The sequence below is a fragment of the Leptopilina boulardi genome, unplaced genomic scaffold, assembly GCF_019393585.1.
Source record: "Leptopilina boulardi isolate dan_hultmark-lab unplaced genomic scaffold, ZJU_Lbou_2.1 LbouV2_165, whole genome shotgun sequence".
In the NCBI taxonomy this organism is placed as follows: domain Eukaryota; kingdom Metazoa; phylum Arthropoda; class Insecta; order Hymenoptera; family Figitidae; genus Leptopilina; species Leptopilina boulardi.
Window position 1 is genome coordinate 1,454,002 of NW_026137713.1, and position 14,017 is coordinate 1,468,018.

General features: G+C 29.3%; 1 protein-coding gene across 6 annotated transcripts in view; it reads right to left on the reverse strand.

Annotated features, from left to right (window-relative positions):
- The window catches only part of LOC127277042 (uncharacterized), a 229,790-nt gene that overhangs the window by 27,952 nt on the left and 187,821 nt on the right, over positions 1-14,017 (reverse strand). For all 6 annotated transcript variants that reach the window (XM_051297854.1, XM_051297857.1, XM_051297856.1 and 3 more), the window contains one exon: positions 3,714-3,807. In XM_051297854.1, the coding sequence (XP_051153811.1) occupies positions 3,714-3,807 (94 nt within the window). The remainder of the gene's footprint in view (positions 1-3,713; positions 3,808-14,017) is intronic.

The following is a 14,017-nucleotide window of genomic DNA, read 5'->3' on the forward strand; positions in this document are numbered from 1 at the left end:
GGACTATTTTATTGCATTTTCTTGCACAAAATGCACCTATAATTGTAGAAAAAAATTGACAGCCAAAAAAGAGTAGAGAAAGACACCTATTACCACCTAAAAGTCATCCAACCCATAAATCCAAAATTACAAAAAAGTTCCGAAAATAATTTAATTTTTCTTAGGCGGACTATTTTATTGCATTTTCTTGCACAAAATGCACCTATAATTGTAGAAAAAAATTGACAGCCAAAAAAGAGTAGAGAAAGACACCTATTACCACCTAAAAGTCATCCAACCCATAAATCCAAAATTACAAAAAAGTTCCGAAAATAATTTAATTTTTCTTAGGCAGACGATTTTAATGCATTTTCTTGCACAAAATGCACCTATAATTGTAGAAAAAAATTGACAGCCAAAAAAGAGTAGAGGAAGACACCTATTACCACCTAAAAGTCATCCAACCCATAAATCCAAAATTACAAAAAAGTTCCGAAAATAATTTAATTTTTCTTAGGCAGACGATTTTAATATATCGAAAGTATATAGGTGTATATACTATGTGGATAGCTTTTGATTGTATTAACTGAGTTTGTAGTAACAAAGTTTCTATTATCAATAACCAGGCAAACTGTGTGTGAGATTGTTAATTACATTTTGTATAGATAATTTGAAGTTATTAATTTTTAACGCAATAATTACAATTATCGAACAGTGAGAAGGGGATGAATATAATTTATATTTTTAAATTAAATGAATTTAATGTGTGTGTATTTGCCGATGAAAGTAATTTTTTATTTAATTTCTCAAAAAGAATCTTTTTTTAAAATTAGTCCAACTATAATTATATAAGAGAGAAAATTTGAAAATATTTCATGTTTTTTTTTAATAAAATTTCAGTTTGTACCTAGTTTGTGTTTAGTTTCTATGTAGTTTCTATTAAATTAAAAAAAATTATACACGAGAAACAAAACGTGGAGTGCTCATTTCTTTATTTAGTTGAAACAAATCTTTTCGATTTTGGCATGAAATAAACATTTAAACGTTTAGTTACGAAAGAAAATAAATAATGACACACAATGAATATTCTTATTGAGAATATTTAATAAAAGTTGAGTAATTTTTTTCCAATTCACATGTACATATATATATACACACAAGATTAGTCTCGAACGTCCAGTCTAATTAGAGCTTAACTGGACACATTACTCAAAACCAGTAGGGAATTGTAGGCTAGTTAAACATTTAACGCTCATAAACACGTGTTAATGGTATGAAATAGCAATAAATATTCACCATATAGTGGTGAACGTGGGCAGCTGTGACACATTCGAAAAGTCCTTAAACATTGAAGCCGATTAATATACACCACTTTATAGTGGATACCTATTAACCATTCGTTACATGTCAATATATAACCGTGGGTTGAATAAATTGAACAAATTTTTAATAGTACATTCATTCTATCATTAGTATCACTGAAAAAGAGTATAGGCATCTTATTTTAAGACACATTGATAGTCACTTTAATGTTAACGAAAAAAAAATTTATTTAATTTAAATAAAAATTATTTGGTTTAAGTAAATATTTGTTTGATAATAGTCAAGCACAAGATTATTTAAATCAAATAAATTTTTTTTCAGTGTAGGTAAAATTTGAATGAAAAAAAAAGATACATTTTCTTTATCCCGGAAATTTGAATTCATATACCGAGATATAAATCGTGGATTTATTCGGATCTTGTAATTGTATCTTCGTTTTAATGAGAAGGATTTATAAAAATTTATGGCTTATTTAACTTTTTCCTTTTTTTTGTTAGTGTACTTGTTAAACATTGAAGAAACGATATTATTGTTGCTCGCGTCGTATAAGCAGCTTATGTTTGAGTCTAGTATTTCTTGTAAGTTGTATACAGGGACAAAGTTTGGCACGTTTAATGGCTTAGGCGAGACTCGATTATGCAAAGACAATCCACTACCTCTCTCAAGTTTCTCGAATATGCGCAAAAGCCTTTCCAAAACATTGAGAACCTTGCCTCTAGACTATCATATATCCAAGAAATACCATTGATCTTGTTACTTGTTAATGAAGCTTTGCCTTATTTTCATTTCCTAATGGTCTTGCGACTATACACATCAAATGGGAAATTCGTCAATCATCCAAGTCCCCTCTTTTCATCAAAGCTAGGGAATAATATATCTTATCAGCTATTTTCAAAAGCCACATTATATAAGAATTAGAAATTTTACCAAGTTACGGATAAAGTTAATGTTTATCCGAATATATAATAATTTATACTATAATAATTCTGCCGTGCAAAAATAAGTAACTTGTTTGTTTACTTATGTTTTTTCTTTTAAAAAAATAGAAATTAAAATTATGGTAAAGATTTAAAATAGAAATAATTATTCCTAGAAAATTTCCTCAAATTGTCCATATTCAGTAATTGATTTTTGTAATTTATGTAAATCAGTAGTACAAGTAAACTAGTCAGAAAAAATCCCACAAATCTTACAAACTCAGTATTAGTAGTATAAGTCCATTTTAGTCAGACATAGCTACAGCAATTTTTATACAATTTATAAATATATATACATAGCTACAGCAATTTTTATACAATTTATAAATCAGTAGTAAAAGCAACTTTACGTCAAACAAAATAATAGTCATTCTCTCACAAAAAAAAAATCTTATCTGAAACAACAATATGTTTCTCTAGAATAGGAAAAACTTTCGTAACAGTCACTTAAAGTAAGACAAAGTGAATTTTTGAATTAGTATTGAGAGACCTAATAATATTTTTATTATTTTAATATTGACTATTTGTCACGAAAGCAGAAAAATAGTATAACCTAAATTAAAACATAAAACTGTGACTCTAGAAAATTGAGCAAAATGAAACCGTTGAAAGGTGATGGTGTCGAAATGTTATTTTAGTTGTATTTGAACTGTTGAAAATTTCTCTCTATTTATATATATATATATATATATATATAAATTTGTCTACGTGTACATGTGCAAATTCTGAGAATATAGGGACGTTTTCAAATGCTAAAGTGGATGCCATTGTATGTCGACAAGGAAACTGTATGGGTGATACAGGATTTTACGAGGACACTAAAACGCGAAACGTCGCGCCTCCAGGATATATATATATATATATATATATATATATATATATATATATGTATGTGACATTCCTGCGCACAAGTGGAGGACGATTGAGTATGTGTGAGTGAAACCGGAGCGAATTCTGATATCGTGTGTGGGAGTAGAGAGAGAGAGAGTACACAGCTTCGATGTACATACAAACGTAGGAAGTGGCTTTTATGTAGGATTTTCGAACAGAGGATTTCCAGCTGGGCTCGCGTACATGCACTCATCTACCTTCAACTTTACTACATACTTCTCTTATACTTGCCTATTGCTCGATACTTGAATTTTATGAAACTCATTTATTTTTCATGAAAACTTATCTCTAAACAAATGTTTTGTTTCATACACTCTATTTTTCTCTAATTTAATAATACTAAATCTTTAAAATAATTTCATTTAAATCAATTTGAAAATTGATATTCTATTTTAAACTTTTTATATTTATTACTTTTAAATTATATTTTTCATTAATTTTTTTTCTTCTATTTTTATGTTTTAGGTTGAACGAAGATTATTGGCCGTTTTTATCGAACTAGAAAGGTAAGATTTACTTTTACTATTTGTTAGTGATAATTACCTTAAAATCAGGATCAGTTGTCATTCGTTTAAAAGATCCAATAATATACAACGTTCCAGTTCCTGTATCGACCATTTTTGCTTGCGTGCTGTACCTGAAAAATAAATAATTCCCTTTGTGTTGAATTAAATTTTATACATTTAAATATTTATACAAAAAAACTATTTTTCACTCTTTAAATTTCAATTAGAATACTTTTTACTAATTCAACTGTGACAATTCGTTAATTAAATTAATTAGTAACTGTTTTTAATCTTTAGTCAAAACTCCACCAATTCTGAATTAGATAGAAACTAGATAGAAACTAGATAGAAACTAGATAGAAACTAGATAGAAACTAGATAGAAACTAGATAGAAACTAGATAGAAACTAGATAGAAACTAGATAGAAACTAGATAGAAACTATATAGATACTAAATAGATACTAGATAGAAACTAGATAGAAACTAGATAGAAACTAGATAGAAACTAGATAGAAACTAGATAGAAACTAGATAGAAACTAGATAGAAACTATATAGATACTAAATAGATACTAGATAGAAACTAGATAGAAACTAGATAGAAACTAGATAGAAACTAGATAGAAACTAGATAGAAACTAGATAGAAACTAGATAGAAACTAGATAGAAACTAGATAGAAACTAGATAGAAACTAGATAGAAACTAGATAGATACTAGATAGATACTAGATAGAAACTATATAGAAACTATATAGATACTAAATAGATACTAGATAGAAACTAGATAGAAACTAGATAGAAACTAGATAGAAACCAGATAGAAACTAGATAGATACTAGATAGATACTAAATAGAAACAAGATAGACACTATATAGATACTAAATAGATACTAGATAGAAACTAGATAGAAACTAGATAGAAACTAGATAGAAACTAGATAGAAACTAGATAGAAACTAGTTTGGTATAGTTCAACTGTACACTGGCTATATAGAAAACAGTACAACTATACTGGAACATAAAAAACGAAGAAGTGGTCCACTCATGAGGACAGTCCACTCATGACTACATTCCCCTATTTATTTGTGAACATATTTACTATGTAACCAATTTCAAAATTTAATGACGAAGGGACGTTCGTGCCAGATTGTATAAGTAGACTCTTACGAAAACCCCTTTAACATTTCACGCTGTTGTTGCCCTCGAAATAAGCATTCCGTTGCAATGTTCTGTTCTCTGATTCACTTGAGCTTTCAGAACCCACACACATGTACACTGGGAATAATGCTAAATAGATATTGTAGTGTTGGTGCGGCTGTTTGAGTACACATAGAGAGAGAGAGAGAGAGAGAGAGAGAGAGATAGTTGATCGCTTTTCACCCTCAAGTTCCACCTCTTTCTCCTCTCTCCCTTACTTCGCGGCCTCTTCAACTATCGTTCCCTCTAAAACCATAAACCCCCTTCACCCTCGTTGTCGTGGCAGCCCTCAACGCGGTAGTTGTAGTCAACTTATCCCCTAGAAAATTTACCCTCTCATACGAGTCGCTTGCCACCAGCGTTAAATCATTATGTGTACTGCTATATGTATATGCAAACCTGACGCCAGACAAAGAGACAGCTAACGAAGTGATCATATTTGATAAGACAGAGAGAGGGAGAGAGAGAGATAAGAAGGATGCTGGTATGGAGGATCTATTTTAATGAGGGACCAAAACACGACAATCTTGACAAGTTCATTCAATACACGCGCGTTTTCACATCAGGAGTACTTTTGAAATCCTTTAATTATTCAATTTCTACGTCGCCTTTGTATTTTTGGTAATTGATTTTTAAGGTATAAGCCGTATAGAAGCAATTAAATATATAGGTGAGAGTGGTCAACAGTGGGCCACTTTAGTTTTCTTCGAAATGATTAAAAAAAAACAAAATTCTACCAAACTCTAAATATACGTATACCTATACTTATTTCTAAACTGGAAAAAATAGTATTGAATCAAGAAAACCCATTTACTTGTCCGTATTTGATTCAATATTTTCTTGATTCAAAGAAATTTTACTAGTTTGAAATAAATTTTCTTGAATTAAGAAAATTAATTGATCAAATACGGACAAGTAAATGGTATTCTTGAATCAATGATATTTTTTTTTTTGAATATTTTTTAAACAATTGGTAAAATTTTCTTTAATTTATTTTTCAGAATACTCAAATGATCCACTGTAAAATAAAGATCCAATGTTGCCTTCTCTTCCCTATATAAAAATAAAACAATTAGCAATACACAAATACAAGATGTGTTTTACAATTAAATGTTTATATTGTTTTCATTTAGTTTTTTTTTGTACAGAAAAATAGATGAAAACAATATAAACATTTAATTAGAAAATACACCTTGTATTTTTGCTCGTTGTTTTTTCGTACGTATGTAACAAGATCTCTTAGATATATCCCGATTGAAGTAGTAGCCGACGACGTTGTACGGGATTAACTTTACAGCTGAGTAATGTAGAACGGCAGTTCGTTTAAAATTTTAATGAAAGGAATCCTCGCATAAAAGCGTATGCAGGATAACTATTCTGTATACAGGTATATATATATATATATATATATACTATGTCGGAATACGGCACTTTAACGTTGCATAAAATTAACTCGCAGAAAAAGCGGGTTAACGATCGCGCAAGCTCGTGCCAGACCAAGATTATCCGTTACTACTAACTTCTATTTGCAAATCTTTATTTGTATCTAATCTAGATTAAATAAACAAAATTTAAAAAATATTTCTCGTCACTGGAATTGTACAGCTTTAAACAGATTAGATTAGTGATCTAGATTAACAGTGATTTACATTAGTAATGATTTAGATTATTAGTGATCCAGACTTATAGTGATCTAGTTTAACAGAGATCCAGATTAGTAGTGATCCAGATTAGTAATGATCGAAATTACTAGGAATCCAGATTAGTAGTGATCTAGATTATTAGGAATCCAGATTTGTAATGATCCTGATTAGAAATGACCGAGATTACTAGTGATCTAGATTAGTACGAATCCATATTAGTAGGGATCCAGATTAGTAATGATCTAGATTAAAAATGATCTAGATTACTAGGGATTCAGATTAGTAGTGATCCAGATTAGTAGTAAGCAGATTAGTAATGATCGAAATTACGAGGAACTCAGATTAGTAATGATCTAGATTAGTGGGCATCTAGATTAGAAATGATCGAGATTACTAGGGATCTAGATTACTAGGAATTCAGATTAGTAGTGATCCAGATTAGTAGTGATCCAGATTAGTAGTAAGCAGACTAGTAATGATCGAAATTACTAGGAATTCAGATTAGTAATGATCTAGACTAGTAGGGATCCAGATTAGTAATGATCTAGATTAGTAGAGATCCAAATTAGTAATGATCTAGATTAGTAGTTATCCAGATTAAAAGTGATCTAGATTAGTAGGAATCCAGATTAGTAATGATCTACATTAGTAGGAATCCAGATTAGTAGGGATCCAGATTAGTAGGGATCCAGATTAGTAATGATCTACATTAGTAGGAATCCAGATTAATATTGATCGAGATTATTAGGGATCCAGATTAAAAGTAATCTAGATTAGTAGGAATCCAGATTAGTAGTAAGCAGACTAGTAATGATCGAAATTACTAGGAATTCAGATTAGTAATGATCTAGACTAGTAGGGATCCAGATTAGTAATGATCTAGATTAGTAGAGATCCAAATTAGTAATGATCTAGATTAGTAGTTATCCAGATTAAAAGTGATCTAGATTAGTAGGAATCCAGATTAGTAGGGATCCAGATTAGTAGGGATCCAGATTAGTAATGATCTACATTAGTAGGAATCCAGATTAATATTGATCGAGATTATTAGGGATCCAGATTAAAAGTAATCTAGATTAGTAGGAATCCAGATTAGTAGGGATCGAGATTACTAATGATCTAGATTAGTAGGGATCGAGATTACTACTGATCTAGATTAGTAGTGATATATATTAGTAATGATCTAGATTATTAGGGATCCAGATTAGTAGTGATCTAGAGTAGTAGTGATCTAGATTAGCAGTAATCTAGATTAGTAATGTAGTTAATTAAAATAGTTTAGTGATCTAAATCAATGATCTAGATTAGTGATCCAGTTATGTAATTTTTTTTTATTTCGAATGGCGTTTTCATTAATTCTGAAATAAGAAATTAAAAAAGAAGAAATTTTTAATGTGGAAAAAAGTTTAGAAAACAAAAATCCTATGCTTCATAGATTATTATTAAATTATTGGAGATACAAAAAAAAGTAATATGGAAAGCGTTTGAAAAATGATCCTTTTTTTCGCGTTCTTTGATTCCCTTTTGAATGGCTTACGCAGCATTTGTGTGGCGTCGCATTTATCGTTGAAAAAAAAATCAACTGAAGAATTTTTCTCTTTTACTGAAAGAAAGGGTTTTGCAATATAAAAAGAACTGAAATAACGTCGCATGTCTATCGAAAATGCGAGAGACGTCTTGTCCACTACGTCGAATCGAGAAACGATCGTCTTTTTTTCCAACCTCCCACCACTTTTTTTTTTTTTTTTTTTCTTTTCTTTGACCATCGAGCAAAGATAATACCCACGTCCTTTATTGCTTTCTTTCGCGACTGAACGAGGAAAGTACTCTCAAACCACTTGACATGACCTGATAGATACGAAATTGCGATATCCATAGTTGTTAGTATTTTTTGGTAATTCTTTTATAATTCCAAATGGAAAAATAATTTTTACCAAAAATAAAAGAAAATTACTTTTAACAAGCAAGAGTGCGAGTCACTTTATTTTTTTTTTCATTTTTATAAAAAAATTGTTTAAAAATTAAAATTGCTTTATAACTTTTAAAATTTGTGGTTGGCTTTAACGATTTTCAAGCGGTTGAAAACTTGGTAATACAAATTGAATCTTGAATGGACCATAAAGACCACTTTTAATAGTCAGTAAATTAACTAATGAATAAACTGTCTCAAAGGACACCAGAGAATATGAAGTGGCAAAGAACGACTCTCTGTATAGTGGTATGGCTATAATAAAGGAAGAATTTTAATGTAACCACTTTAAAACTACCATACAATAATTGCGAGCAAGATTGCGTAATAATTTAATTATAATCCGATATTTTCCGAGTTGCCTTTTGCTAAAGATATATATATATATATATATATATAAAAAGAGGAGAGAATAAAAGGCACAAAGACGAAGAGAACATTTTGAGAAATGACAAGAATGGTATATATATATATATTTTGGCCACCCTCAAAGACTAAAAGAAAAGGGCTTATTTTCAGCCTCGACGTCGTTTCAAACCTACAGTGATGATCATTAAAAGTTTAAGCGTCCCCTCTATTGAAGTGCGGATTCTCAACGGCCGATTTAAATTCCACTATGGCCGGTGGTGCGGTGCCATTGACTTTCTGCTCTCGTCAAAACTTGCGCCGAGAGAAAACAGAAAGAGAGAGAGAGAGAGAGAGAAAGAGAGAGGCTCTATACTGAATAAAGCTCCTCGTAAATTTCACGTTTCGCCCCCTATATATCGATCATTTGGATTATCCACTGTCTACCTTTTTAAATTCCTCTGTCTTATTTTTTTTTTATTCCTTCAAAACAGGCATTTTGAAAATAAATTCTTTTTTTATATAATTAAAAAATTATTTACACATAATTGTATCAAAAATTTTAGATGTAGATTCCTGCATCGACATGTTATCGACACTTTGAAAAAAGTGGTTCTGATCCGTGCTAAATGGAAAAAAAAACTACTGTTTCATGTAATAAAACATAAAATCGTCTTTGCAATTAGTTTTTTCAAAATGTCGGTAATATGTCGGTGCAGGGATCTATATTTGGAAATTTAAAAGTTTTTCCAATTTTTTTTTCTAAATATCCCTATCAAAAATTACCAGAATTAACTGGTACTGGTAGTAGACAAAATGATACACCACACGGAAAAAAAAATTTTACCTGAAACAGCGAAACATTTCGCTATAGTAGCAAAAGTTTTACTTGTTTCAGTTAAATTTTTCGCTATTCTAGTGAAACCTTTCTCTGTTACCAAGTAAATCTTTTTTTCCCTGCAGTTATTGAAAAAAAATAATTCGTATTAAAAATCAGTGTCAACAACTGTGTGGCATGTTTTTTTTTTTTTTTTTTTTGTGCTTTTCATTTAATCCCTTCACTTTTTCATGCATTGTAAAATTCAGCTTCATTAGTAATTTCGTGAAATTTGTGGAGCTTGACACGTGACGAAAGTATAATCCCTGGGACCAAGTGGTAAAGCGGTTATTTGCAGTGTTCTATGCAAATACTTGCCCTCGTCGCTTGTGTGTGAATTACAGAATTAATATACTGCTGGTCCAATGGTGGAAAAACAGAAAAAAATAAAAAAAAGAGCAAAAAAAAAAAAAGGAAAAAAAAACACAAGTACAACGAACGAATCCCAATTTTCCCACATATGTAGCACGTGGAAAAATTCTCTTACTTCTTTTTTTTTTTATATTGCTATGAGCATAATAAAAGTGTGTGAGGTATGACGTGATATTTCTCTTTCCCCAAGAGCATGAGCTTTTCACTGGAAAGAATTTTTACACGGCGTGAACACTTTTCGCAGCTGGGAAAAAATACAATATTCTTTCTCTCTCTCTCTCTTACTCTGAAAGTCATACAAACGACTTAACGAGCCCTGCAGCCGTAAAATAGTCCAATTTAGAACTTGCGGTATTTCTGAAAGTAATCGTTGCACTTTTTTTTTTTTTACAAAGGTTTGAACTTATTTGCTCGAATAACAAATTTTCAAAAAAAAAAAAAATTAATTTTCGTTTTTTAATTCGTGTTTGTAATTTTTCATCTCTAAAAATGTTTATAATGGAAAAATATGATTCTGAATATCAAAATGATGATGAATAAATGCAGAAATATTGAAATGAGTAAAATGAAAATTGTAAAAAATCACGTTTCATATTTTACATATATACAATATAAAAAAAATGTTTCATTCAATTTTCTTTTTTGGGTATTTTTTAAAAAATTCTTTGACACATTTTTTTTTATCGATAAATTTTTACTAAACAAAAAAAGATTAATTTTTAAATTCATATATTTAAAAATCAATTTTTTTTTTATTAATTTGATTAATTGACATTAAAATTGATTATATTAAAAGCACAAAATTAATGAATTCTCGAATATATTATTTTTTAAATGATATATTTTTAATTAAGTTAGTTAAAGGGGATAAATCTGAAAACAGGAGGCTTTTGATGTTTGAGAGAGGAAAAAAGAAAGAGAGAGAGAGAGAGAGCGCTTTCATAAAAATTCAACCCGAAGTGGTTCCTCTACGTGACTCGTTAGCATTGGCATGCCACCCTTCACTCTCTTTTTTTAACTCGTCTAAAAATCAAGTCTCGAATACAGAGAACGCTTTTTCAAATAATAGCAATGACTGAATTTTAAACATTGCACGCACAATTAATAAAAATTTCATTTACATTCATTAGCGGTAGTTTTTTTTTTTTTTTTTTTTTTTTTTAATGAAAGAAGTAAATATTTTTTTATTACAACGTTCCGTCTGTCTTATAACAATTATAAAATTTATAATCTACTCTCTAAATTTAAATTAGTAAGAATTCGATAACTAATTTAAATTAGTAAAAATTTCTACTAATTTCTAGTCAGTTTTTCATTAAAACTTTAGTAAAAAAAATAATACTAAATGAAACAATAATATTTGATCTAAAAAATTAGTAAATTTTTTTTACTAATTTGAATTAGTGAACAAATTATCGTCAAATTTTTTAGAGAGTACGGTAAATTAAAAAAAAAATTCAGTTATTATTTTTTCTTAGCATAGCAATCATAATAAATTTTTTCTCATTTCTGTAAATAGCTTTTATTAAATTAAAGAAAAGCCTTAATTTGTCCAGGAAAATAAATTGCAGGCCACTAAAATTATATATATATATATATATATATATATATAAACCCTTATCATTATTTTATACGAATCTAGTAAATTTGAAAAGATCAGACACAAATTCCCTATAATATTCCAAAGGAGCGTTTTGTACGCGTATGGGAAGCAATAAAGTCTCAAGGATATTATCTTTGCTCAGCCAGAAAAGAAAAAGAATTGTTTGAAGCGATTTTAGTTTGAAAGTAGTGTGGAGGAAGACTTTTTTGGTAGAGTATATATATATTCTCTTCGTCCACAATTCCAATGGACATTGCATGAAATTTGGGGTTCTCTATTGCAAATCCCTTTTCGCAATGAACGAGATAGAAATGGAGGATGAGAAGAAGAAACGTGGTTCCCTTCGGTAAACTGAGTTCAGTGCTACGTAAACCCTCATGGGGTTTGTCTGCAAAATGAAGAACGAGAGCGAGAAGGACAAAGGCGAATCAGAAGAGAGGAAATGAGCTCGATAGATGACTCTTGCAAACACAGACAGTGTATATGGACTTCATATCTCTCCTTCTCTCTCTCTCTCTCTCTCTCTCTCTCTCTCTCTCTCTCTCTCTCTCTTTTTTTCTCTTTCCCCAATGGATAGAGTCTACTTGGTCGAGCTCTTTTGGTCCCCCTAGGGGCAACTTTTGAATATGCGAACTGGACCCACACAAAGAGACCATAAAACTACTCTTACAGACCAACTGGGAATAGTTTGAGTTGTATTAAGTCGAGAGTCATCACAAATCTTGAATTTATCTCTCCACTCACGTTATTTTTTTTCTTTTTATCAATTTTAATGATCTGATTTTTGAAATTTGTAGAAACATTACCAAAAAAAATATATTTTTACCCTCAATCTACTAGACTCGGTCTCACAGACATACGCTCTTATTTAATTTTCGATACTTCAATACCAAAATTTATCATTCATTTTTGCAATACAAAGGTTATTTTAGAAAAATAACTTTCTTTTTTTTTCCTCAAAAAAATATTATTTTTGCTAAATCAAAATCACAAACATGCTTTATATTTAAATTGATTTTTTTTTCTTATACGCGTAAGAAAATGAACGATATAATTTTTATAACTTTGTCTCATTATGATTCCCAGAAGTATACTTTGGGAAAAGAAAAAAAAAAAAGAATAGAAAATCTCCTATTTTAAAGAGTCTTTAAAGCTCGTCTTTCCACTCTCTTCTTTTGTATACACTCACTTTCTTTAAGAGCAAGCTCTCTCCCTTTAAGCTTTCAAGTAGAGCTTATAATGCAAGAACTTGTACTTAACAACTTGAAAGCTTTTGAATAAGATGGAATTTTATAAAGTTTGGATGAAAATAATTGGTGAAAGTTTTTTATTTTTAATCCGTGATCCAATTCGAACTGTACTTGACTCATTTTTCGAAAATGATAAAAACCACTTGGCGAATTGTATTATAACTACAAAGTGAATATTTTGAAAATTTCTCAACATCATTAAATTTTACTGCAATAAAAAATTATAAGTTTTTGTGTACTTTTAAAATTAATAAATATTCTTATTTTTTTTTTTTTTTTTTTGAAAAGAATAAGAAACATCAAATTATAGGAATATTCAAAAAATTAACTTAATTTTTTATTTAAAAAAAAATTAATTAAAATAATAAAATTAATGCTAAATTCTCAAAATTAAAAATATTTACTTCATTTTATGCATGAATGAGCATTATGTAGAAAAGTTTACAAAATGCATGCAATGTTAAAACAAAATTATATTCCATGTACTTTGCATTTAATTTATTTTTATATATATATATAGTCCAAAACAAAAATGTTAAATATTTATAAATTTAAATTCCACGATTATGAAAATTAGAAGTAACCTTTTAAAATTTATTGCATTAATATATTTTTATTATATAATTAATACTTCGTTGTTTTTCATTTGTTAAATAATACAATAAAAAAATATAATCGAAAATGAATTTAGATATTTTTTAAAAATAAAAGTTGTGATTCTTTTTTTTGAATTGTATAGACAATGTAAAGGGTCAATATATATACATAACCATCAGGAGGTGCAACAGGACCACAGATATATGGCCGTATTCTCCTACGCCAATATTATACCCTGTGGTTCAATCGAGAATTCTGGTCTTTGCCAAGACACAGAAACTCTCTTGAACATTAAGCAATGTACGTGCGAAACTAGTGATTGCCTCAAACTAATCTTGTTTCACACAGAATTATCACTAAAGTAAACATCACGCGCGCACAAAAATATAAATTAAGCTTGAAATATAGTTTATTTGCCGATGAAAGCAATTTTTTTAACTTTCTGATAAAATAAATTTTTCTTAAAAATTAAAATTAATCTAAAATT